The sequence below is a fragment of the Bos indicus x Bos taurus genome, chromosome 3 (genome assembly GCF_003369695.1).
Source record: "Bos indicus x Bos taurus breed Angus x Brahman F1 hybrid chromosome 3, Bos_hybrid_MaternalHap_v2.0, whole genome shotgun sequence".
Classification (NCBI taxonomy): Eukaryota; Metazoa; Chordata; class Mammalia; order Artiodactyla; family Bovidae; genus Bos; species Bos indicus x Bos taurus.
The window spans coordinates 83,688,991-83,716,690 of NC_040078.1; the positions used below are offsets into that span (position 1 = coordinate 83,688,991).

Genomic DNA, 27,700 nt, shown 5'->3' on the forward strand with positions numbered 1-27,700 from the left:
TCCTTCATAGCTCACAAAACTAACTCTCAGAGTGCCAGATTCACTCCTAGAGCTTCTTCTCTTTCCATCTCAACATCCTCTTAGATATCTTAGGGGATATCATATCACCTTCAGAAATTAAATATGTAATGATAATTCCTGAATCTGTACCTTCAACACCACCTCTTACTTAACTCTAGACCTACTTATCCAATCACCAATTTGACACCCCTAGCAGGATGCCCAGCAGGTATCTCAAACTAATCTGTCCAACCCTGAGCCACCCCCTGGCCCCCATGTCTGCTCCCTAGCCTTTCTTATCTCAGGTAATGCAACTGAATTCCTCCAGCCTTAGCAAATACCTTGGTGTCATCCTTAACCCCTCTTCCTTTTACAGCCCATTTTCAATCCTCATGCAACTGGTCTTTCTATAAAATCATCTCTTGCTTGGAGTTTTAAAAAAGTCTCCTCACTGGCCTCCTTGCTTCAGCCCCCGCCCCCCGCCCACTCAGTCCATAGCAGCTAGAATGTTTCTGTTAAAATATAGAGGATTAGTTCACTCTTCTGCTTAAAACTATCCAAAGGAAATCTGGACTTCCTTGGATAACATGCTGAAGTTCTTAGATGGTCTATGAGGTCATCGGTAGGTGACCTGCCCAGTTATGACTCCACTTTTGTCTCCAAACATTTTCTCCTGTGTTCACTCTGCTTCTTGAACCCAGGTCTCCTGCATTGCAGGCAGTAAAGAATCCGCATGCAAGGTGGGAGACCTGGGTTCAATCCCTGGGTTGGGAAGATTCCCTGGAGAAGGGAAAGGCTACCCACTCCAGTATTCTGGCCTGGAGAATTCCATGGACTGTATAGTCCATGGGGTCACAAAGAGTTGGACATGACTGAGCGACTTTCACTTTCACTCTGCTCCAGCCACACTGGCCTCCTGGCCTTTCCTCTAACATGCCAGAGACATCTCCACCTTGGTGCTTTGCAACTGATGTTCATTTTGCCTGGAATTTCTGCATCCAGTATGTTCATGGCTAGCTCCTTCACTTCTCTCAGGTTTTTCAAATCACCTTCTTTGGCCACTGTATCTAAAATTCCCACACCAATGTCCCAGCCCAACATTTTATATTGTTTAAAAAGAAACAACAGGCCTCCAGCACAGAAACAGATGCACAGATCAATGGAACAGAAGAGAGAGCCCAGAGATCAACCTACACACCTATGGCCAATTAATCTACGACAAAGGAGGCAAAACTACGCAATGGGGAAGACAGTATCTTTAACAGTGGTGTTGGGAAGACCAGACAAGTACATGTAAAAGAATGAAATTAGAATTTTTTTTTCATATCACATACAAACATAAATTCAGAATGGATTGAATGTAAAATTGGAAACTGTAAAACTCCTAGAAGAAAATGTAAGCAGTATACTCTTTAATATAAATCTTAACAATAATTTTTTGAATCTGTCTCCTTAGGAAAAGGAAACAAAAGCAAAAATAAATAATGGAAAGTAATTAAAAAGTTTTTGCACAAAGAAGGAAACCATCAACAAAATGAAAAGACAAATTACTGAATGGGAAAAGTTATTTGCAAATGACATGTCTTATAAGTAGTTAATATCCAAAACATATAAAGAGCTCATACAATTCAAAATATATATATTTAAAAAAAAATGAACCACCTGGTTAAAAATAGTCAGAAGATCTGAACAAACATTTTTCCAAAGAAGACATATAGATGGCGAAAGGGCCAATGAAAAGATGCTCAACATCACTAATCATCATAGAAAAGCAAAGCAAAACCACAATGAGACAGCACTTTACACCTGTCAGAATGTCTATTATCAAAAAGACCACAAATAATAAATTGGCAAGACTAGAGAGAAAAGGGAACCCTAGTACACTGTTGGTTGGAATGTGAATTGACACTGCTGTAATGGAAAACAGTACAGAGCAATGTAAGTGTCCATCAACAGATGAATAGATAAGGACTTCCTTGATGGCTAAGATGCTGTGCTTTTAATGCAAGGGTTCCATCCTTGGCTGGGGAACTAGATCCTATTAAAGATCCCTCATGCTGAAACAAGGATAGAAGATTCTGTGTGCTGCCACTAAGACCCGGCACAGCCAAATAAATAAATAAAAATAAATATTTTTAAAACCTCATTTTATTTTAAAATAAAAGAATCCTTGATTTAAAAAAAAAAAAAAACCACACAATGGACAAAGAAGATGGACACAGTGGAATACTATTCAGTCATAAAAAATCTGCAATTTTTGCAAAACTTTGCATCCACATGAATGGACCTACAGGATATTATGCTTAGTAAAGTAAGTCAGAGAAAAATACATACTGTTATGTTTTCACTTATACATGGGAACTAAAAAATAAATGAATGGATATAACAAAACATAAACAGACTCACTGATACATAGAACTAGGTTATCTATGAGGGGATGGGAAGGGGGGAGGTACGAGAAAGTGGAAGGGGATTAAGTACAAACTCCTGGGTATAAGATAAAATACAAGGATGTCATATACAGCACAAGGAATATAGCCAATATTATATGATGACTTTAAATGGAGTATATGTTGTACACCTGAAATTAATATTAAGACATTGTAAATCAACTATATTTCAGTTAAAAAAATTAAAACAGGAGAGAACAAGATGGTGGAGGAATAGGTGGACATAGAGTACATCTCTCTCCACGGATACATCAGGAATACACCTTCAGACACAGAAATGCACGCAGAACACCAGCTGAGAGTGGACAGGAGTACCTGACCAGTGGAAAAGAATATATAGAACCACACAAACCTTGGTAGGATGAAGGAACTGGGGGGAAAAACAGGAGTGTTAGTAGAACTGGACCTGCCCTCGGTGGGTGGGAGAACTAAAGCAGGGGTCTGATCCCAGGAGTGGGTCAATTGTCTGAGTCAGAGGAGAAACATTTAAGGCTGAGAGTGAAACAGCTGATCTGTGGCAGCCTAAATGGAATGAGAATCAGACAGTCCTTGCTGAAGCCATACATAGGCCGGGCAGGAATGCAAGTCTTCTGGAAGGGGCAGAGGCAGGAGCTGGAGTTTAGGGATTGTGGATAAATCCCAGTTTGAGGGCTGCTGTTCAGCGGAGAGATGGATCGAGGGGATATGAGGGAGGAGATCATGGTGGGAAATGCCTGTGGAAGAAAGCCAGGCAGTCATGAAAGCAAGGCGACACTGCTGAGTCATGCGTAGGGGTTGGAGCCATTACCATAGCCTCTCTCTCTCCATATGTCAACAACAGCAGCTGAACAATAGAGAGGCTGGACCATCAAACACCTGAGGCACTGAACTACAGAGTAGGACCCCACCCAGGGTGCCCCTTTAAGTGCCTGATGCGCCGATCTACAGAAAAGGACCCCAGCCAGGGGAGCCCTCTAGGTGCCTGAATGGGTGGAGGTACGGAAAAAGACTGGCCAAAGAGGCCTTCTGATCGCCAGAGGCGATCACAAGAGGCTCGAAAAAAGACTCTGAGAGGGCCATAACTCCTGCTGCAGAGGCAGTCTGTGTCCCTGAATACTTGGTGCCACCAGGGTCCCCACAAGCCAAGCAGCTGCACCATCTTCACACTCAACTCTTACTGAGGCAGAGCTGCCACAGGCAAAAAAAAAAAAAGTCTTGTGTTTATGTGCATAGGGTCACTTTGGTCCTGTCTGACTCTGTGCAACCCTGTAGACTGTGGCCTGTCAGGCTTCTCTGCCAGAGAAGGGGTTCTCTAGGCAAGAATACTGAAGTGTATTGGCCAATACTAGTTGCCATACCCTTCTAGAGTGCTATATTTCCTACTACCCTAGCTGTCAACCCCTCTGAGTACCTGGTGCTGCCAGAACCACTGCAAACCAATCAGCTGCATCACTTCCACACCTGGCCTTCACAGGGGGCAAACCCAAGCCCTCCAGGGTGGCCTCAGGAGCTAAACCCCAGTGGAAGACCCACATGTAGAGGTGGAAATAAAACCACAATTGAAACCAAGGGGCAATGCAGGTAGGGAAGAAGACCCAAAACCTTCCTACCAGCTGTACAAGCTGCAGATTAAGTCCACATATCAACTAAGTAGACTCTGTGTCTATGGAATATATAAAAGGCCATTGAGAGCTCCCACAAAATAAAATGCCCTAGCTCTGATAGCTGTGGACATTGGAGGCAAGAACACACTGAAGCAGGGCCAGATTAGAATCTGAGCAGCCCCCACAGCAGGTCCAGAGATCAGTACAGTGTTGGAGGGCATCCTAGGGAGGTAATGTGGACTGTGATTCCCTATGAGGGAAAGGACTCTGACAGCACAGACTCAAGAAAAACATTTATTATTCTTATTTTTTGACTTGTTCTGTAGATTCTTTTGGATTTTTTTCTTTTTTTCCCCCCATCTGTTGTAGTTGTCAATTTTATTGGCACTAAGAAATCCAATTAAGCTTTTGAGCTTTTTTTGTTTTTTTTTTCTTTTCCTCAGTCACATTTTTTATTGTTGTTATAAATCTCTGCCTCTACAATGGGCTTTTGCAGTTCTGTGGAGTTTTCCCTTTTTTTTTTTTTCTCTTTTTTAAATTAAAAAATTTTAAACCTATTATTATTTTTTCTACATTTATTCTTTGTTTGCTTTTCCTACTATTCTTTTCCCTTTGCAGTTAATCTTTAATGTATATAAATCTTCTTTATCTACCTCTATTTAACTTTGCATGTCTATTCTTTCTTTTTTTCTTTCTCTTCTTTCCTCTCAGTTTTATTTTCATTGTTTTATTCCCCAATTGGCACCTTGCTTTAGTTTTGTTTTCCAGTTTGTGCTTTAACTAGTTTTGTTCTGGTACATATAATTTTTGGTTTCCTTTGTTTGCCAGGTCAGTCTATTGTCTTAATTTTTGCTGGACTGTTTTGATTTTGCTAATGGGTGTGTATGTATATGTGTATATTCAGTCATACTTTCTACTGTTGTTATAAACCTCTGCCTCTACACTGAGCTTTTGCAGTTCTGTGGAGTTTTCCTTTTTATCCCCTTTTTTCTTTCTTCTTCCATTTTTTTTTTCTCTTTTTTATAATTCTAATTTTTATTTTTTTAAACCTATTATTTTTTTCTACATTTATTCCTTCACTTGACTTTCCTACTGTTCTTTTCCCCTTGCAGTTAATCTTTAATGTATATAAATCTTCTTCATCTACCTCTATTTAACTTTGTATATCTATTCTGTCTTTCTTTTCTTTCTTTCCTTTCCTCTCAACAAATTTGTTAGTTTTGTTTTCATTGCTTTATTCCCCACTTGGCACATTGCTTTAGTTTTGTTTTCCAGTTTGTGCTTAAGTTAGTTTTGTTCTTAACTGGTAAATATAATTTTTTATTTCCTTTGTTTGCTGGGTCAATCTATTGCTTTATTTTTGTGGGGCTGTTTTCACTTTGCTCATGGGTGTATATGTATATTGTATACTCCATTATTTTAATTATTATTTGCCTGATTTTCTAACTGCCATTTGCCGAGGGTTCATCTTTGGTTTCTCACTTTCAGATATTTGTTTTACTCTTCCTTAATGTCATAACAAACCACTTGTGGAATCTTTGTTCCTGACCAGAGATCAAACCCTGTGCCTTTGGAGTGGGAGAACTGACTCCAAGACCCTAGACTACCAGAGAACTAACCCTAGGGAATATCAAATAATGAGAACTCACACAGAGGAAACCACTTGAATACAAGACTGGGCATCACCCAACCACCAGTAGCACCCTCTGCAGGATGCCTCATCTAAACAACAAACAAAACAAAAATACAAATGCAATCATCAGCAGACAGGAATACTACTTCACTCAGCCTTGCCCATCAGAGGAAAAACAAACAAAAACTCAGTACAAATCTCACCCTATACGAACCTCACACAAACCATTGGACCAACCTTAAGAGAGCTTAAGAAACCGAAAGGAAGAAAGAATTCAACCTTCTTCAAGGAAAGAATTCAACTTTCCTTGAAGCCTGGGAAAAGGAGACCTCAAACACAATAACTTAAAAAAAAAAAAAGGAAAAGTCAGAGAAATACTGCACAAATGAAGGGACAAACCAGAAACACAGAGGTTCAAATAAATGAAGAGGAAATAGGAAAATTACCTGAAAAATAAGTCAGAATAATGATAGTAAAGATGATCAAAAACCTTGAAAACAAAATGGAGAAAATGCAAGCATCAATTAACAAAGACCTAGAAGAATTAGAGAGTAAATGTACAGAGACAAACAACACAACTACTGAAATAAAAATACTCTAGAAGGAATCAATATCAGAATATCTGAAGCAGAAGAACGAATCAGTGAGCTGGGAGATAAAATGGTGGAAATAACTTCTGAAGACCAGAATAAAGTAAAAAGAATGAAGAGCTGAGGACATTCTCAGAGGCCTCTGGGACCATATCATATGCACCAACATTCGAATTGCAGGGGTCCCAGAAGAAGAAGGGAAAAAAAGGATAAGAGAAAAATTTTCAAGATTATAGTTGAAAATTTCCCCATCATGGAAAATGAAATAGCCAATCAAGTCCAAGAGGCACAAAGAGTCCCATACAGGATAAACCCAAGGAGAAGACACATACTAATCAACTAAATGCCAAGACACATATTAATCAAACTAGCAAAGACTAAACACAAAGAAAGAATATTAAAAGTAGCAAGGGAGAAGCAACAAGTAACATACAAGGGAAACCCCATATGCTTAACAGCTGATCTTTCAGCCGAAACTCTGCAGGCCAGAAGGGAAAGGCAGGATATATTTAAAGTACTGAAAGGGGAAAATCCACAACCAAGATTACTGTACTCAGCAAGGATCTCATTCAAAATTGATGGAGAATTAAGAAGCTTTTCAGACAAGCAAAAGTTAAGAGAATTCAGTACCACCAAACCAGCTTTACAACAAATGTTAAATGGACTTATATAGTCAAGAAATACAAGAGAAGAAAAAAGATCTACAAAATCAACCCCAAACAATTACAAAATGGCAATAGGAATATATACATCAATAATTATTTTCAAAGTAAATGGATTAAATGCTCCAACCAAAAGACACAAATTGGCTGAATGGATACAAAAACAAGACCCATGTATAAGCTGTCTACAAGAAACCCACTTCAGACCTCAAGACACATATAGACTGAAAATGAGAGTATGGAAAAATATATTCCATGCAAATGGGAAGCAAAAGAAAGCTGGAGTAGCAATCCTCATATCAAAAAAGACCTTAATATAAAGATTACAAGAGATAAGGAAGGACACTACATAATGATCAAGGGATCAATCCAAGAGGAAGACATAACAATTGTAAATATCTATGCACCCAACATGCTGCTGCTGCTGCTAAGTCACTTCAGTCATGTCCGACCCTGTGCAACCCCATAGACACCTCTGTCCCTGGGATTCTCCAAGCAAGAATGCTGGAGTGGGTTGCCATTTCCTTATCCAATGCATGAGAGTGAAAAGTGAAAGTGAAGTCACTCAGTCGTGCCTGACTCTTTGCGACCCCATGGACTGTAGCCTACCAGGCTCTTCTGTCCAAGGGATTTTCCAGGCAAGAGTACTGGAGTGGGTTGCCATTTCCTTCTCCAATGCACCCAACATAGGAGCACCTCAATACACAAGACAAACACTAACAGACATAAAAGGAGAAATTGACAGTAACACAATAATAGTAGGAGACTTTAACACCCCACTCACACCAATGGACAGATCATCAAAACAGAAAATTAATAAGGAAACACATATCTTAAATGATACATTAGATGAGATGGATCTCATTGATATCTTCAGGACATTCCATCCAAATGCAGAATATACCTTCTCAAGTGGAACATTCTCCAAGATAGATCACATCTTGGGTCACAAATAAAACCTCAGTAAATTTAAGAAAATTGAAATCGTAACAAGTATCTTCTCCGACCACAATGCTATGAGACTAGATATCAATTACAAGAAAAAAACTGTAAGAAACACAAACACATAGAGATTAAACAACATGTTTCTAAATAACCAACAGGTTACTGAAGAAATCAAAAGGGAAATAAAAAAATTTCTAGAAACAAATGACAATGAGAGCACGACAACTCAAAATCTATGGGATGGAGCAAAAGCAGTTCTAAGAGGGAAGTTTATAGCAATACAATCCTACCTCAAGAAACAAAAAAAAACATCAAATAGACAACCTAACTTTACACCTAAAGCAACTGGAAAAAGAAGGAAAAAAAAAAAAACCAAAATTAGTAGAAGGAAAGAAATCATAAAGACCTGAGTGGAAATAAATTAAAAAATGAAAGAAACAATAGTAAAGATTAAAAAACTAAAAGCTGGTTCTTTGAGAAGATAAACAAAGTTAACAAACTCTTAGCCAGACTCATCAAGAAAAAAAGAGAGAATAATCAAATCAACAAAATTAGAAATGAAAAGGGCAAGGTTACAACAGACAATGCAGAAATACAAAGGATTATAAGAGACTATTATGAACAACTATATCGCAATAAAATAGATAACCTGGAAGAAATGGACAGATTCTTAGAAAAGTTCAATCTTCCAAGACTGAACCAGGAAGAATTAGAAATTATGAACAACCCAACTAAAAGCACTGAAATTGAAGCTGTGATCAAAAATCACCCAAAAAACAAAAGCCCAGGACCAGATGACTTCACAGAAGAATTCTATCAAACATTTAGAGAAGAGCTAATGCCTATCCTTCTAAAACTCTTTCAAAAATTGCAGAGGAAGGAACACTTCCAAATTCATTCTACAAGGCCACCATCACCCTGATACCAAAACCAGACAAAGACAACACACAAAAAAGAAAACTACAGGGCAATATCACTGATGAACATAGATGCAAAAATCCTCAACAAAATTCTAGCAAACAGAATTCAGCACCACATCAAAAAGCTCATATACCATGATCAAGTTGGGTTTATTCCAGGGATGCAAGGATTCTTCAATATACACAAATCAATCAATGTGATACACCATATTAACAAGCTGAAAGATAAGCATATGATAACCTCAATAGGTGTATAAAAAGCCTTTGACAAAATTCAGCACCCATTTATGATTAAAACTCTTCAAAAAATGGGCATAGAAGGAACCTACCTCAACGTAGTAAAGGCCATATATGACAAGCCTATAGCAAACAATATTCTCAATGGTGAAAAACTGAAAGCATTCCCCCTAAGATCAGGAACAAGACAAGGGTGTCCACTTTCACCATGATTATTCAACATAGTTCTGGAAGTTCTAGCTACAGCAATCAGAGAAGAAAAAGAAATAAAAGGAATCCAGGTCAGAAAAGAAGTCAAGCTCTCACTATTTGCAGATGACATGATACTAAACATAGAAAACCCTAAAGATAGTATCAGAAAATGACTACAGCTAATCAGTGAATATAGCAAAGTTGTAGGATACAAAATCAATACACAGAAATCACTTGCATTTTTACATACTACCAATGAAAAATCAGAAAGAGCAATTAAGGAATCAATCCCATTCACCACTACAACAAAAATAGTTAAATATCTAGGATTAAATTTATATAAGGAGATGAAAGAACTGTATACAGAAAACTATAATACACTAATGAAAGAAATAAAAAATGACATAAACAGATGGAGAGATATTCCATGTTCCTGGGTAGGAAGAATCAATATTGTGAAAATGACTATACTACCAAATGCAATCTACAGATTTAATGCAATCCCTATCAATTTACCAATGACATTTTTTCACAGAACTAGAACATAAAATTTCACAATTCATATGGAAACACAAAAGACCCCAAAGAGCCAAAGCAGTCTTGAGAAAGAAGAATGAAGCTGGAGGAATCAAGCTTCCTGACTTCAGGTTATACTACAAAGCTACAGTCATCAAGACAGCATGGTACTGGCACAAAAACAGAAATACAGACAAATGGAACAAGAAAGAGCAGAAATAAACCCATACACCTATGGGTGCCTTATTTTTTACAAAGGAGGCAAGAATATACAATGGGGCAAAGATAGCCTCTTCAATAAATGGTGCTAGGAAAATAGGACAGCTACATGTAAAAGAATGAAATTAGAACACTTCTTAACACCATATACAAAGATAAACTCAAAATGGATTAAAGACCTAAATGTAAGGCCAGAAACTAGAAAACTCTTAGAGGAAAACATAGGCAGAACACTCAGAATGACATAAATCAAAGCAAGATCCTCTATGACCCACCTAGAATAATGGAAATAAAAACAAAAGTAAACAAGTGGAACCTGATTAAATTTAAAAGCTTGTGCATAGCAAAGGAAACTATAAGCAAGGTGAAAAGACAACCCTCAGAATGGGAGAAAATAATAGAAAATGAAACAACTGACAAAGGCTTAATTTCCAAAATATACAAGCAGCTCATACAACTCAATACCAGAAAAACAAATAATCCAATCAAAAAGTGGGAAAAATACCTAAACAGACATTTCTCCAAAGAAGACATACAGATGGCCAACAAACATGAAAAGATGCTCAACATCTCTCATTATTAAAGAAATGGAAATCAAAACTACAATGAGATAGCACCTCACACTGGTCAGAATGGCCCTCATCAAAACATCTACAAACAATAAATGCTGGAAAGGATGTGGAGAAAAGGGAAATTTGCACTGTTGGTGGGAATGTAAATTGATACAGCCACTATGGAAGTCGGTATGGAGATTCACTAGGAATAAAACCAATCCCACTCCTAGGCATATACCCTATGGAAACCAAAATTGAAAGAGACACGTATCTCATTGTTCACTGCAGCACTATTTACAATAGCTAGAACATGGAAGCAACCTAGATGTCCACTGACAGATGAATGGATAAAGAAGTTGTGGTACATATACACAATGGAATATTACTCAGCCATATAAAGGAACACATTTGAGTCAGTTCTAATGAGGTGGATGAAACTAGAACCTATTATACAGAGTGAAGTGAGTCAGAAAGAGAAAGATAAATACCGTATTCTAACACATATATAAGGAATATAGAAAAATGGTACTGAAGAATTTATTTACGGGTCACAGTGGAGAAATAGAGAACAGACTTATGGACATGGGGAGAGGGGAGGAGAGCGTGAGATGTATGGAAAGAGTAACATGGAAACTTACATTACCATATGTAAAATAGATAGCCAATGGGAATTTGCTGTATGGCTCAGGAAACTCAAACAGGGGCTCTCTATCAACCTAGAGCGGTGGAATGGGGAGAGAAATGGGAGGGAGTTTCAAAAGGGAGGGGATATATGTATACCTATGGCTGATTCATGTTGAGGTTTGACGGGAAACAGCAAAATTCTGTAAAGCAATTATCCTTCAATAAAAAATAAACTTTTTAAAAACTTGAGTAAAAAAAAAAAAAAAAGAAAAGAAACTGGCCCAATATAGAGCCACATATGCTAAGCCCTCCAAGGACTTAACACCTAACTACAGTTTCAGCTGCTCCTTGGAGTGGAATTTTAAACCAATCAGTCTGGAATTTCCTCATCAAGACCAATCAGAGAATCTACTTAATAAGTCCTACCAGAAATAATCCACTCTTTTGACTTCCTTGTCCTACCCTCCTTCCTATAAAACCCTTACATTTTTGTATAGAACGTTGGAGTACCATTCTATTTGATAAATGGGATGCATCCCAGTTATCACGAATAATAATAATTCATGAATAATGATATAATAATTCATGAATAATAATATTCATACATCATTTAATAAAGACAAACAGACCTTCAAATTTACTCAGTTTAATTTTGTTTAATAATCTCCTTCCCCACTTTATGTTTTCTTACTACCATTACTATCTAATTAACTATATATATTTTGCCTTGTCTTGTCTTGAAAGTGTGAAAGTTGCTCAGTCGTGTCCAGCTCTTTGTGACCCTACAGACTATACAATCCATGGAATTCTCCAGGCCAGAATACTGAGTGGGTAGCCTTTCCCTTCTCCAGGGTATCTTCCCAACCCAGGGGTCGAACCCAGGTCTCCTGCATTGCATGCAGATTCCTTACCAGCTGAGTCACAAGAGAAGCCCTGTCTTGCCTTATCACTTCATATTAGAAGGTGAGGACATGAAATTTGTCTGTTTTATTCACCACCATATCCCCCTTATGTAGAACATGTTTAATATTTGATGAATGAAAGAATATCTCTTGATTTCCTATGATTTGCATTTGTTGTTGTTGTTGTTCAGTTGCTCTGTCATGTCTGACTCTTTGCAACTCCATGGACTGCAGCATGCCAGGCTTCCCAGTCCTTCACCATCTCCTGGAGCTTGCTCAAGCTCATGTCCATTGAGTCGGTGATGCCATCCAATCATCTCGTCCTCTGTTGTCCCCTTCTCCTGCCTTCAATCTTTCCCAGCATCAGGGTCTTTTTCAATGAGTCAGCTCTTTGAATCAGGTGGCCAAAGTATTGGAGCTTCAGCTTCAGCATCAGTGCTTCCAATGAACATTCAGGATTGATTTCCTTTAGGATTGACTGGTTTGATCTCCTTGCAGTCCAAGGGACTCTGAAGAGTCTTCTCCAACACCACAGTTTAAAAGCATCCATTCTTCAGCCCTCAGCTTTCTTTACCAGCTCTCACATCCCATACATGACTGGAAAAACCATAGCTTTACCTAGATGTACCTGTGTCAGCAAAGTTATGTCTCTGCTTTTTAATATGCTGCCTAGGTTTGTCATAGCTTTTCTTCCAAGAAGCAAGTGTCTTTTAATTTCATGGCTGCAGTCACTATCTGCAGTGACTTGGAACCCAAAAAATAAAGTCTATTATTGTTTCCATTGTTTCCCCATCTATTTGCCATGAAGTGATGGGACCAGATGCCATAATCTTAGTTTTTTGAATGTTGAGTTTTAAGTCAGGTTTTTCACTCTCCTCTTTCACCTTCATCAAGAGGTTCTCAAGTTCTTCCTCACTGATTCGCATTTCAATGGTCCCAAACAAAAGTATGGCACAAACGAAGAGTGGTGCAGTGGTAAAGAATCTGCCTGCCAAAGAGAGAGATGCAGATTTGATCCTTGGGTCAGAAAGACCCCCCAGGATAGGAGATGACAACCCACTCCAGTATTCTTGCCTGGGAAATCACGTAGAGAGAAGAGCCTGGCAGGCTACAGTCCTGAGTCAAAAAGAGTCAGACATGACTGAGGTACTGAGCATGCACACAAACAAAAGTATAGAATTGACATGTAAATAATCAGTTATATTTCTATTCTGCAAAAATATTGCAAAGAATTAAGAAGAAATACGGCATACCTCTGACAGAATGAAGATCTGAAGTTGTTTTTGCTACTTAAATGGTACTATGCTTAAGTTTCAGTTTTTTCACCTGTTACACAGGATTCATAAAAAACCTGCCTTGTCTGCTTATTCTGGAGTTGTCTTCTACCTCAACTAGTTATCCAAACTTCTTTCTCAAGGGCTCCTGGGCTACCCTTGCTTCTGATGAACTGTCCTTCTAGATGATATTAGCACACAAGGACAGAGTGAGTTCCTTAGACAGCAAAGAGATCAAACCAGTTAATCCTAAAGGAGAACAACCTTGGATATTCCTTGAAAGGACTGATGCTGAAGCTGAAGCTCCAATACTTTGGCCACCTGATCTGAAGAGCCGACTCGCTGGAAAAGACACTAACGCTGGGAAAGACTGAGGGCAAGAGGAAAAGGGGTGACAGGGGATGAGATGGTGGGAGGGCATCATCGACTCAATGGACGTGAGTTTGAGCAAACTCCAGGAGATAGTGAAGGACAAGGAAGCCAGCGTGCTGCAGTCCATGGGGTCACAAAGAGCCAGACAGGACTGAGAGACTGAGCAACAGTGGGTGAAAGGACTTGACTTGGCAGCAGTGCAAGAGCTTGATTTGATTGCAGTTTCAGGGTAAGCCAACAGAGGGCATGACTACCAAAATACGAATAAGTAAGCTTCGTTGCATCTGCTAATAGAGTACTTAGAAGGGAAAGCCACAGGCTGGCCCTGGCTGGATCAGAACACATTTTGGGTGAAGCATCCTATTCTGGGGGAAAACACTGTTTTGCATAAGTTATAAGGCCTTCTGGAAATACGATCATATAAAGAATGAATGAATTGGGGGATATTTAGGATAAACAACAAAAAGGAAAATGACAAACTGTCCTCTACACTTCCCACCAGTTTTTTTTCCTCTCGTCCCCAGCAAGTGTAGTGGAGGAATTGTCTTTGCATGTGACTTAAGTAATCCTACCTACTCTCAGCCTACATCATTTTCAAAAGCCCACTCCCTTCCAGTTGCCATCCCCAGGGTCTGACCCTGACTTCATGACACCGTCTCTGGCTTTCCTCCTGCTGCTGGGCCACTCTTGTGTCTCTGCTATTCTACATACCCCTCATGGCTCAGGCCTGGCCGTTTCCCCCTTGTACACTCAGGATCTAGGGTACAGCATCCACATTCCCACAGCTTTAAATTTCAATGATGTGCTGACAATTCCCAGCTTAGTTTGTTATATCCAATTGCCAACTCAATATCTGCATTTTAATACCTCAAAGCCTTATTAAAATTAATACAACCAAATCCAAATTCTTGATCCAACAACCAAATCCCTTCAATTCATTTTCCTTTTAGTTTTCCTCTTCTGAGTAGATAGCACTTCCAGCTGCCTAATTAGAAACCCACTAGGTATAATCTCAGAGAAGGCAATGGCACCCCACTCTAGTACTCTTGTCTGGAAAATCCCATGGACAGAGGAGACTGGTAGGCTGCAGTCCATGGGGTCGCTAAGAGTCGGGCACGACTGAGCGACTTCACTTTCACTTTTCACTTTCATGCATTGGAGAAGGAAATGGCAACCCACTCCAGTGTTCTTGCCTGGAGAATCCCAGGGACAGCAGAGCCTGGTGGGCTGCCGTCTATGGGGTTGCACCGAGTCGGACACGACTGAAGCGACTTAGCAGCAGCAGCAGCAGGTATAATCTTGAAAATACCCAATTGCTGGCTGGTGATTGCCCATCTGGAAAGGTGCTAAGGTGCTAGGATGCTAACCATACTGATGCTTATTCTGAATAATCTACCACCAAATCCTCTGGACTCTGCCTCCAAAATACTTCTCAAGTCTGCTTTCTTTTCATCTCCCTAGTCACCATCCTAATTCAATCCACCATCATTGGTTGCCTTTTACCTGGAATCCCCACTTACTCTCTTCTACACAAGAGCCAGTTATTGTTTGAAATACAAAATGGATAATGACCCTCCCCTGCTTAAATCCTTTCAGTGGTCTCTCTTTGTACCTGGAATAACATTAAGACTCCCTAATTATACAAGTGTCCTTTCCAGAATTACTCCTCTAATCCCATCTATATCAACCCCTCCTCCCCACATTCCAGTTCTTTCTGCCTGGAGTCCTTCCCCACCCCCCGCCCAACCTGGTTTGGCCCCTGAAGCCAAACCAGTTGGCCTGGCATCAGCTTAAATGTCACTTCCATTATACCAACCTTCTTTGATTACCTATGTTTAATTTTTCCTGTTTTCCTCTCTGTAGCACTCTGAATATTCCTCACAAATTGTCATGATATTAATACATATTTGTATGATTGTTAACAGTCTTTCCAGCCAGTCCATCCTAAAGGAAATCAGTCTTGAATATTCATTGGAAGGACTGATGCTGAAACTGAAACTGCAATACTTTGGCTACCTGATCCAAAGAACTGACTCATTGGAAAAGACCCTGATGCTGGGAAAGATTGAAGGCAGGAGAAGGGGACAACAGAGGATGAGATGGTTGGATGGCATCACCGACTCAATGGTGATGTTTGAGTAAACTCTGGGAGTTGGTGATGGACAGGGAGGCCTGTCGTGCTGTGATTCATGGGTCGCAAAGAGTCAGATACAAATGAGCAACTGAACTGAACTGAAAACCTTCTTAAGGAATACAGCAGATGGGGTTCAATTTTCTGAATTTCCACAGAACACAGTGAAATTGGTTTGGGGTCTTTTTAAGAAGAAAAAATTCTAGCAACTAAGGCAGTTACAGAAAGGAAAGGCTCAGCTGGTTAGGACATGAGCCCCCGCAAAGCAAGCACTCAAGTAGAGACTCAAACTCTATGGATTTAGGATATGGTGAAGGGGATTCCTATGTTGTAGTTGTTGTTTAGTTGCTAAGTCATGTCTGATTCTTTTGTGACCCCGTGGATGGTAGCCCGCCAGGCTCCTCTGTCCATGGGATTCTCCAGGCAAGCATACTGTAGTGGGTTGCCATGCTCTCCTCCAGGGCATCTTTAGGACCCAGGGATCGAACCTGCGTCTCTTATGTCTCCTGCGTTGGCAAGTGGGTTCTTTACCACTAGTGTCACCTGGAAGCCCATGTGGTGTCAGGCAAATCACCTGGTGAAAGGGTACAGACCTGGTCTTGGACCCTCACACCAGGAGATATGCCTCATTCTGCATATAATGAAGTAGGGTCTACACACGGAGCCAGGAAGAGTGAAGTGCAGAGAGTCAAACAAGCAGCTGGAAGCAGAGCTGAACTTCACAGTGGGTGCTCAGCAACAGGAGGGAAAGATACACCCTTCCCCCCCAGTACTACATGGAGAGGGTTTGGGATGTAGGAAATACACACTCCATGGATGTTCTAGGAAGAAAGCTTTTGAACTTTAATAAACTTTCAGGAGCCCTTATAAACTGTGAAACCGAAGTCATAGTTCTATTTGGGTAAAAGTTAAATATTTTATCTAGCTAGAAAATACAAAAACATTTGGCAGCACCATCTTACAGGGTGGTAAGGCCTCTCCTTGATCCCTACCCTGAAATAAAAGGGCCTCTCAACAACTGATAATATTAAATCCTAGGAGCAACTTAGGATCCCCCAGCTCCTGCCTATTTTTCAGAAGTGGAATACAAGGGGCTGGATAGGAAATAGGAAGGATTTTCACTGATAGTTTGGTCTTTTGCAGAGAAACAAACAGATAAACCCATCATCCCCAGAATGACTTGATAGCCCCAAGGCATCTATATCAACAATCTTGGTCTTAAGAGTTGATTGGTCTCCCAGACTTGAAGAAGGAGATAATCTGATCTTGGAAAGGTATGCTCAGCTAGATACAAGTTTGAGGAGACAAAGACGTCTTGGTTCAGCCCTGCTGTCTGAAGTGCTCTTCGCCCAGCAAGACCAGGGACCAGGCATGGAGGTAAGACTGGAAGATGGCTTAATTTGTGTGTTTAACTTGTGAGAAGGGGGAGGCAAACAGGCTAACAGGAATTTTGGTCTTTTTTTGGTTGTTGTTTAAAGTAAATCTTGAACTACTGGGCGTGAACTTCCATGGTAGATTCCGAGGACAGCAAATGTGTTCCTCACCCTGCAGCAAGCAGGCTTGCCGCTGCTGTCACCTGGTGTCCGAGGCAGACGTGGACATTCTAAGTGGAGAGGGGGTGGGGGATGGACAGGGATTCTGGGGTAAGGCAGAGAGGCTTCTGGGTCCTGAGGTGATGAGGTCTAAGGTCTGTGCAACCTGAAAGAGCCGTGGTGCCTGGAGTCCTTGGACCTGGCGAGGGCGAGCTCCAACTTGTAGGACCCACAACCTATGGTCTGGCCCTTTTACATCACTCAGCTCAGCAACCCTTCCCCTCATCCCTCAGGCCCCCAGGGGCCCTGAGGAGGCAGATGTGCTCTTTGCTCCCACTTACCCTTCACAGTCATTAGTGAAGTCACTCAGTCGTGCCCGAATTTTACCGACCCCATGGACTGCAGCCTACCAGGCTCCTCTGTCCATGGGATTTTCCAGGCAAGAATACTGGAGTGGGTTGCCATTTCCTTCTCACAGTCATTAACCTGGTTCAAAACCTGCAAGTCCTCTAAGTCTCTGTTCTTCCCCATTGTTGCACATGGTGCTGTGATAAGCATCCCAAGAGAGGCTCTTTAAGATGGAGAACTAGATATGGAACTGCTGGGTGATGGGGATACATGTATTAAATTAATAGTGTCCTAAGCTGCTCTGTGGGTTCACCAGCTTAGACTTACCAGATGCTTAATGAAAGTACTTTGTTTTCTTGTATCTCCGCAACGGTGTTAGGGTCAAACATTCAGTAAATGTCTACCTGAGCAGAGGGAGACCACTGACCCAAAGCAGGAGGAGGAGGTCTCTTCCCCTGAGGAGAGGGAGACCACGGACTTGAAAGAAGAAAAGGAAGCTTCCCTACCTCGGGAGGGGCAGAATATTGATTTGGAGGAAGAGGAAGAGGAAATCACTTCACCTGAGGAGGGGGAGACTTGCGAAAGGAAAGAAGAGAAGGAGGTAGTCACTCCACTCGAGGGCAAGATGTGTGAAATGAAGGATGGGGAAGAGGCCTTATCCTTTCAACTTATGGAACAAAGAGAGACCCGTGAATCCCTGGAAGAGGAAGAACCAATAAGCGTGTTCCCCCCTCCAAATGAATTCTCCCCTCACTCCGTGTTTCCCCCTCCAACTGCTCCAACCCCTCATTCCGTGTTTCCCCCTCCAACTGCCCCAACTCCTCACTCCATGTTTCCCCCTCCAAATGAATTTCCCCCTCCCAGAGCATTTCTCCTTCAATATTTATCTCCTTAGATTTTTGTCTCCTTAAACCTTGACCTTAGGAAGGTATCTGTTCTGATATGCTCTCTTCGTGCCTTATTTAGGTCCTTGTGACATTTAATTTTTTTTGTTAAAAACAAAACTTCAATCGGAATTGTATGTTCTATATCAGAGCCATGTATGTTGGTACATTTTCTAATTGAATAATAAAACACAAGTCTTTATTGCATAGACCCTAGGATAAGTACCTTTGCTCAAAAACAGGTTTGGGGTGGATTATGTTTTGAAGAATTGAGAAGTGAAAATATTTTCCAGCTAAGTATTTACATTGCATCAAATGTACATCCAGGACATTACAATGCATAAAAGCTTGAGCTTCTTGCCTAGAACTTTCCTGACTTGCTGGTCTTGTAAAGGAATGAGATTAGCCTTATATCTGTTAGGACCCAAATCTTACAATGAGCTTCCCTGGTGGCTCAGTGGCAAAGGATCCTCCTGCAATGCAGGAGACACAGGTTTGATCCCTAGGTTGGGAAGATTCCCTCGAGTAGGAAAGGGCAACCCACTTCAGTATTCTTGCTTGGGAAATCCCATGGATAGAGGAGCCTGGTAGACTGTAGTCCATGGGGTCACAAAAGAGTTAGGCACAGCTTAGCAATTAAACAACAACAACAACAAAATCTTGTACAAACTCCACACTCATGCCCAACTTGCATCCTAGATCCACAGTACAAATACACTAGAGACAGAGAGAAAGACTGTCAGGTTAAGGTGACCCCTGAGAAAGTTGGCATCTTAAGATGAAGGCACATTACAGAACAATCAAAATGAGCTTGCTTTGTCCCATGCCTGGCATTTGGTGTAACTTAATGGAGTAGAAAGCCCATCTGATTAAAGCTTTTATTTAGAATCTAGTGACACTGATTCTAGTAACATCAGAATACACTGATTTTAATGTATTTGTTTTAAAAACATGGTCTGAAGTGTGAAATGTTTTAAGTTTGGAATGGAGTGAAAGTGAAGTTGCTCAATCGTGTCCAACTCTTTGCAACCTCATGGACTATAAGCCTGCCAGCCTCCTCTGTCCATGGGATTTTCCAGGCAAGAGTACTGGAGTGGGTTGCCATTTCCTTCTCCAGGGGATCTTCCCAACCCAGGGATCAAACCTGGGTCTCCTGCATTGCAGCAGACGCTTTACCCTCTGAGCCACCAGGGAACACAAAAATGAAGTAAGAAGAAGCAAAGTGACTTGGCCACATCACCATCTGATGGCACACATCTCAAATGCCACCTAGAAAACCACCACACTTCCAGGATTTTAAGAGGAATTTTAGCCTCCTCTGACTTCAAGACAATGTTATTATAATGAGAGTAATAAAGTGTGTGTTATGTTGCTTCTGTCATGTCAGACTCTTTGTGATTCCATGGACTGTAGCCCACCAGGCTCCTCTGTCCATGAGATTCTCCAGGCAAGAATACTGGAGCGCCATTCCTCCTCCAGGGGATCTTCCCAGCCCAGGGATCAAACCCACATCTCGTATGTCTCCTGCACTGGCAGGTGAGTTCTTTACCACTAGGGCCACCTGGGAAGCAATGACAGACAGACAGCAATAAGAATCACTTATTTAACGCTTCCCTGGTAGCTCAGTAAAGAATCTGCCTGCCAATGCAGAAGACCCCAGTACAATCCCTGGTTTGGGAAGATCCACTGGAGGAGGAAAAGGCAACCCATTCCAGTATTCTTGTCTGAGGGATACCGTGGACAGAAGAGCCAGGAGGGCTACAGTCCATGGGGTCGCCAAGAGTCAGACATGACTGAGAGACTAACACTTTCACTTTCCACTTTATTGAATGCTTAACACTTATAATCCACTATTTTTATTAAATGCTACACCTCATTTAATTCTCACAGAAACCTTGGAAGAAAGGAGAAATGATCCAGTTTCCTAGAGGAAGCTGAAGAAGTATTTTTGAAGTATTCAAAAATACTCAACTTTCTGACACTAAAACCTACATGTCCTACAGAACTTACCTGAGGTCATCACTTCAACTTTTCAAACCGGTAGCTCTTGGTCCATTTCCTGAAGTTTATCACCCCCTTTCTGGCACCACTTGGCTTTCTACCCATAAGGAACCCTCACAGATAGCTGGTCTTAACCCTGGCTACATAATAAATCATGTGGGAAGCTTTAAAATATTCCAATGTTCAAGCCACATCCCAGACCAAATTCCATGGGGTGAGACCCAGGAACTGATACTAGAGTCAGCAATTTGATTGGCAATCAAGGTTAAGAACTACTCACATGTACCTTTATAAAGAGGGGATACTGGTAGGTTGAGATGGGTATTCCAGACATAGAGAAAAGAGCAGTGCAAATCTTTGCTCATCTCTAAAGCATGCACTACCCAGTGGGTTTCAGATTGCTCTCTGAACTAGAAGCATCAGCAACACCTGGCGGCTTGTTATAAAGGGAAATTTGTGGATCCACCCCAGTCCAACAGAATCAGAAGCTCTGGGAGTGGGACCCAGCAATGCATCTGTTTAACAAGCCCTCCATATGATCCTGGAGCATGCTGAAGTTTGAGAAGTGCTTTTCTCAAATGTCAAAATCACTTCTTTATTCATTCATAGAAAATGATTATCCTCAAAGGAAAGCCATCAGACTCAAATGCTGTGAAACACTTCTTACCCTCTTTTTTAGAAATAACATTACCTCCATCTTTTTTCCTATGTCCTTTGCTCCCAACTAGTCCCTTGCATTCTACTGACTTGCCACCAACTTTGAAAGGGAGAAATCAATTATTTTAAAGATTGCCAGTGATTGATCTGACAGCTGCCTTCCCACAGTTTTATTTACTTTTGTCTCATTGTAAGTGCCGTGTTCTTAAAATTCTTTTCTCCTTTAGGGTCTAGGACCTGTATTCTTAACTCCTGGAATTTTCTAGGATATTTCCTTTTGTGTGCACATGATTTAAAATTAAGTAATATAGTACATGATAAAAAATTCAACACTCTTATTCCCTAGAGACATACTGAATATTTCTCTTTTCAATTCTAGAGATATAAGCTAAATAATATACTTTATAAGACTACTTTGAACTTTATCATCTTGATCACATCTATAGACTACTCAGTCACATCTATAGACTACTTATTCCAACAGATGAAAATTTAGCTTGCCAAAATCTTACACTTACCTTTTATATTTTTAAGTTCTACTTGTTTCCTGTGTTTCTTTATATGTGTTAAATACTTGAATCTTTGTAGTTTTAACAATTTCCAACAATCTTATTTCAACTCCAAAGATTTAACTCTCATATTTTCCTATGAACACATCTCAAACTGTCATGCTACTAATATTTTATGCATCATGATGTTTCATTCTGTGGGTTTTATTATGACTTACGTAAATGTTATTCATATTGAGCCGACTACTGTTGTATGTTTACATTTCTCTCCCCCTTTCTTTGGTACAAGTTTATTGTCCTCAAGGTTAATAATAAATCTCATTTTGTTTAATTTTTTATATATTATAATAATTCAGCCCCAAACTTTCCACCTGACCTTAAACCTCCAATGCAGTTAAATATACAAGGTAATCCATCTGTCCCTCTTTTTTCCCTCTTTAATTCAGAGGAATCTTTCTCAGAGTCTTCTGGTCCCCCTGCTTCAATTTGGATAAATTGTTCTCTCTGCCTGCTGCATAGCTGTCCTAGGACTTCCCTGTTCCTCAGCTTTGGATCCCCTGGCTTCCCTCTCTCTTACTTTCTTCTTTTGTTGGAGTATATCCTAATTTTCTCAGGGAGCAGAAGAGAGTCAGAAGTAGGGGGATTAATAAGCATATGTCTGGGAGGTCCTTGAGGGCATCTTCCAAAACACACACAAACAAAAACTGATGTAAAAGGGCCCAACTGCTGGTTAGGAGAGACATGCCATGCTCAAGATAATATAGAGAAAACAGTGACTTCTCTTGGGACCCCTAGACTGAAAATGAAACAGAAAAAATAAGACACAGGATTAATTCAGGAGATCCAGCATCCAACATCGAGGAACTGAAAAAAGAGAAAGAGAGAAAAAACAAGAAATGAAGTAAATTTAACTTAAGGTCCATTAATAAGTGAACAAGTTAAATAAAAGAAGAAAAATACCTGTACACTACATTCTAAAGCTTTCAAAGAGAAAAGCATAAGCTATTGGGTTGGCCAAGAAATTCCTTCTCCTGCTATCCATAGTTGTTACTGATTCCAAGTCTTATTCTCTGTGTTTGTCTCTACTGTTTCATTTATTCAGCCAATACCTATGAAGTATGTGTCAGGCAGTGGGAATGTCAACCCCAAGAAGTTGTGGATGGCCATGTTTATCCCATTTCCAGCACTGAAGTCTTCCCAAGCTTTGGTAGCACACTTCCTCTGTCTGCTGGATCTCTCTACCTTGGGTGCCTCCAAACACAACGTTCTCTTCTCTCCCAACATACCCTTCCTGTATTTCCTAGTTTAGTTACTGCTGCCTTAATCCACATTCTATATGCTAAAAGGTCTGGATCCAGAGAAAGCCCCACAGGCTCCTGTAGTGACAAAAATCCCTGATACACTCATTTTATCCTCTGTGTTCTCAAAGAAAGAGGTAAAAACAAAAATTTGTATAAGAGTCTGGGTTATCTGGCTTTGTCCAAAAAAGGTTGGATGGTAATTCATAGACAAAAGTGCTAAACCAGGCAAACTTTCAAAACCAGGCAAATCCAGGCAAACTCTACCTCCAAATATAGTTGAGAATATTTAAAATGATCCCTACATCCAAATCAATTCCCACTGACCAATTTTCATTTGACAATAAGATACCATCAGACTTCAAGGGCAGGAATAGCTGCTTCTTTACTATACCTAGCACTAGCAATTTAAACTACAGGAAGAAGCTTCCAGAAGTGTTGGTGGTCTCCTCCACTCTCTTCCCCTTCTCCACCCCGAGGTCTGCTGACCCAGATCTAATCTTCCCTGTGCCATCAGCAGTTGCTGATCGCTTTGCATGTGCACCAACAAGAAGTATTTTCCACAACATCAGACACAATTATCTGACCTTCCTACTGCTCTGCCACTGGGCTGGCTCACCTGATCATGAAAATAATCACCTACTGACAAGTCAGCTGTGATAATGTATTGCTGGTACCACTCCATGCACAGTGTTTCAATTAAAGTGAATACAACTATGCAACTGAAAGGCGTCCGACACAAGATGTAAGAATTTCCCGAGTTCTGTCTCTAAAGCTTTTAGCAGCACGTATGCCCCATACCCACACACATACACATACAGAGTTGAGTAGATCACAACCGTCAAAATCCCAAAGGATTCTATTACGTTTTTAACAGCACCTGTTAGACAAATAACACCACCATCTAATGTAATTAATGCAAGAGAACGCTTTGAAACCAAAAGTCATTTTCTTAAAATGCAGAAATAGGAAAAATAAGGAATCCCTTCAGAAGTATGTTAATAGTGGCAATTTGGCTGAATGGAGCATTAACTTCTGCACAGGGAGACCGTGCGCTCATCTCCACTTAAGGAACTTTACATGGTGAATGTCATACTTTCACATTGTGCCTTCCCGTTTCTTTGTGAAGAAGATGGAGCTGAATAAATTACGCTGGAAAATAACAACGTCAATAATACTAGATTCCACTAAGGGAAACACTTTCCCCACTCCCTCCCCCCACCCCAACCCCCTCCTGTACATAGTTATCCTTTGAAACAACTTTCTGGTAAAATCCTGTATAACTAATGGGCCACAGCTCTGTGATTGAAGAGTTGCACTTGCATGGCCTCTAGGGGTCAGCATAACTCGAAGGAAAGGCAAGAGCTGGAAACAAGAAAAAGCCAGGATTTGCAGGCTCTGAGGAAGACTGAGGGGTGGAAGGCGAAATGACAGGTAACCCCTGAGGATGAGGACATGAGGAAGCCATCTCTGGGACTCTACCCCCAGTCCACTCAGTTTCCATTTGTGTTCAACAGAAACTTGGGGACCCAGATCATTGAATAATACGTTGCCTATCACATAAACTCCCTGGAAACCCCTGGCAGTCTTTTACAACTCCCTTCCATGTGTTGAAAGCCACCGACTTTGGTTAAATGTCTGTTTTGGCACTTTTGACTTAGACCTCTGAGATGGTGAGACTTAAGCACCATAAATTGTTCCTCCCCAAAGTAATGGTTTTTCAATTCGAACTTATTAAAGACTAGAATGATTAGAGGGGCTGGCTAGCCCTTTCTCTGAGATACTAAATGGTGAGTTTTATTCTTTTTACCTATAGACCATTTAATATTACCCCTGCAGAAGGATGGTGTTTATAATCATAGATTCTGGGGGGAGGTCGGTAATGAAACTGGCTGCCAGTCGCTGCTCTAGCTCAGTGCATGACATCAATCTCAGAGATACTCGGAGTGCTGAAAGAGAAGGAGGGGTGACTAAGAGCACACCTTGTTTCTACTTCCTGGTATATTTCCCTGTGCCTCTGGAGAATACTCTTGGGGACCACAGCTGAAATATGATTGTCTGCCTTAGTTGATGACTACTATGTAGTATTTAGCAGTGCTGGCAATCATTTATGCTACAGGAAAAAAGCACTGTTACTTTTCCTGTCCTTTAAAGGACTGGAAGAAAACAGCGCTTGGACAGTTCAGATGCAGTTTTGGGATATAAGAAAAGAAATCATTTCCTATTCCATGCAAACTCTGATTTACAAAAGAACACCAGAAGCTAAAAGCCTTGTTGATTTATCATGTGAAGCAAAGAGTAATTTTTCTCCCCTTGTTATGCTTTCATATAATCATGCTCACTGCCTGTATGGGTGGCATTAAAGAATTTCTGAATAAAAATAATAATTTCTTGCTTTCAACCTTCATAATTCACATCAGCAAGCACCCTGCTGGGTGGTGATGCCTCCTGCCAGTGGCGCTCAATCGTTTTTGCTCGCCACTTATCTGCCTCTCCCAGCTGCGCGTTCCATTGATCGCAATACCTGCAGGATAATGCGCCCGTAGGCGTTCTTCAGCAGATTAACCACGTCTGCGTGAGACAGCCCATCCAAAGGTTGCCCATTAATGCTGACAATCCGATCTCCAACCTGGAAGTACAAAAGTGGGAGAAAAATCACTATCATTAAGAAAAATTAAATTTGAGAAGAATGCTTAAAATTCTTTGTAAGTCATATTTCCCATTTGTGGCTATTGTGAAGATTCTGTGTTTCTACTGTGTATGCATGCTCCAGAAGCATGAGGAATTTTTATGGCTTTCGCCCAAATACAGACCAATCAGAGAAACAAGAAGGGGGTCAGATTTGATTATTAAAAGGCCCGGCAGGCCACTTTTGTACCGGGGCAATGGTGGTGTTGCATACATCCATTTGCTACTAATAGTGGGATGCACAAATTACCTGTTCAATGAAGCTCTAATGAGGAAGCCAAATATTTTCTGCTTTATTTTTTTCCACCTAAATTAAGACTAAGGTGTGATGGGGGAAAAAAATCATAAGAATGTTGATGCTTTCGGTGGAAGGAAGATTCTAAGGTCAAATCTTTCTCAGGTGAAAATCAATTTCAGGTGGCACGTGGTGCTAAAAATGATATGGGAAGCTTTGCAAATGAGCTGCAATTTCATCTTTCACTGAGAAGCTTTGATATAAACTATATTTTTATATGCTTAGGGTCATAATGAATTTCAGGTACAAACTGTCGCCAATGCATTTTGCCCACAGTGTGGGTCTCTGATGGCTGCTGGAATTCCAGTTTAAACCACTGCCCACCACTGCCCCTGGCAACCACGTCCTGTCCCACCCCACCCCATCACATGGTGTGAGCACTTCCCCACCCGCTCTGTTTACTTTAAGCTTCTGTGTCCGTGCAGCCACACCACTGGCCTGAATCATGGCAATAAATATTGGGATATCTCCTAAGGGACTTCCTTTTCCTCCAGCAATGCTGATTCCGAGGGCATCACTGGGCTCCTAAAAAAGAGAAGAAAAACAATGCTTATATGTTTAACGAAGAGTCACAACCTGATGGTCCCCAGAGAGTTGCTGAACAAAATTCCTCTGTGACACAGGAGGTCAAGTGAGCATAGGAATTAACTTCAGTGCTTTTGAAGTCAGAAAGACCAGTGTTTCAGCTCTTCATTAACTGAAGTACTTAATTAGCTGGGACAGGGGGATGGGAGGTGGTGTCCTAGGAAGTTCCTTAACCTCTTAGAGCTTCCATCTCTTCATAAAGTGGGAAGAAAACCACCTACCTCACAGTGTTGATCTGAAGATTAAATGAGGTGATATAGTACAGTCCTGGACCACAGAAAAAGCTCAGTAAAATGCAACAGTAGGAGTAAAAAATTTAAAAAAAAAGAAAGAAAGAAAAAAGCAAACCCTATGCTACCGCTGTTCAGTGGCCAATTTCGATGCAGACTTGGCAAGTGTGTCCTCATATGGTGTTTATGATTAAATTACCGCACATATCATGCTCTTCTGGGTGTGAACAAACACACTTGGCTCTGAAGGAGCTGCAGGACCAAGTTAGAACAAAGGATCTTCAAGGACGCCCACTGCAGTGACTACAGAATTTGGAGAGAGAAGCAACACGTGGCTGAAAATGTTCCCTAAGATCATTAGGTGAGACTGTTTGGCTCATTCTGACTCTGCTAAAGAGACCCTGGCCTTTGTCCAGGTTTCTCTTACATGTATATCACAGGGTTAATATTTTAAAAATCACTAAAAGAACAAATGGTAAGTTCCAGTTTCAACGTGGTGGCATACATACCCTATGGCATCTCGCTCCTACTGATTAAAATGAAGACCTCTTGCCAAAACTTAGAGAACAACTACCTGAGGCTTCTGAAAAGTAAAGAAACTCAAATTGTGGTGGAGAGCTAGAATTTGGAGAAACAATAGCAGAGGGTACATTTTCCAGTTGTTTTCCGGACAGCTTTGACCTGAAGTCAAGGGGCTATAAAATTGGCTGTTGTTGTATTCAATTACTCAGTCGTGTCCAACTCTTTGCAGCCCCATGGACTGCAGTCTGCCAGGCTTATCTGTCCGTGGAATTTTCCAGACAAGAATACTGGAGTGGGTTGCCACTTCCTCCTCCAGGGGATCTTCCCGATCCCGGGATCGAACCCGA

At 40.8% G+C, this 27,700-nt stretch overlaps 2 protein-coding genes across 5 annotated transcripts in view; one reads left to right on the plus strand and one right to left on the minus strand.

Annotated features, from left to right (window-relative positions):
* Positions 1-27,700, minus strand: part of PATJ (PATJ, crumbs cell polarity complex component) — a 385,743-nt gene that overhangs the window by 10,783 nt on the left and 347,260 nt on the right. For all 4 annotated transcript variants that reach the window (XM_027537066.1, XM_027537067.1, XM_027537065.1 and 1 more), the window contains 2 exons: positions 26,419-26,541; positions 25,558-25,662 (listed from right to left, as the gene is read on the minus strand). In XM_027537066.1, coding sequence (XP_027392867.1) covers positions 25,558-25,662; positions 26,419-26,541 — 228 coding nt within the window. The remainder of the gene's footprint in view (positions 1-25,557; positions 25,663-26,418; positions 26,542-27,700) is intronic.
* On the plus strand, positions 16,295-18,775 carry LOC113889795 (fibrous sheath CABYR-binding protein-like). The gene is made up of 2 exons (XM_027537069.1): positions 16,295-17,181; positions 18,064-18,775. Exons 1-2 carry the CDS (start codon positions 17,176-17,178, stop codon positions 18,577-18,579), a joined length of 522 nt encoding a protein of 173 aa, XP_027392870.1. The 5' UTR covers positions 16,295-17,175; the 3' UTR covers positions 18,580-18,775.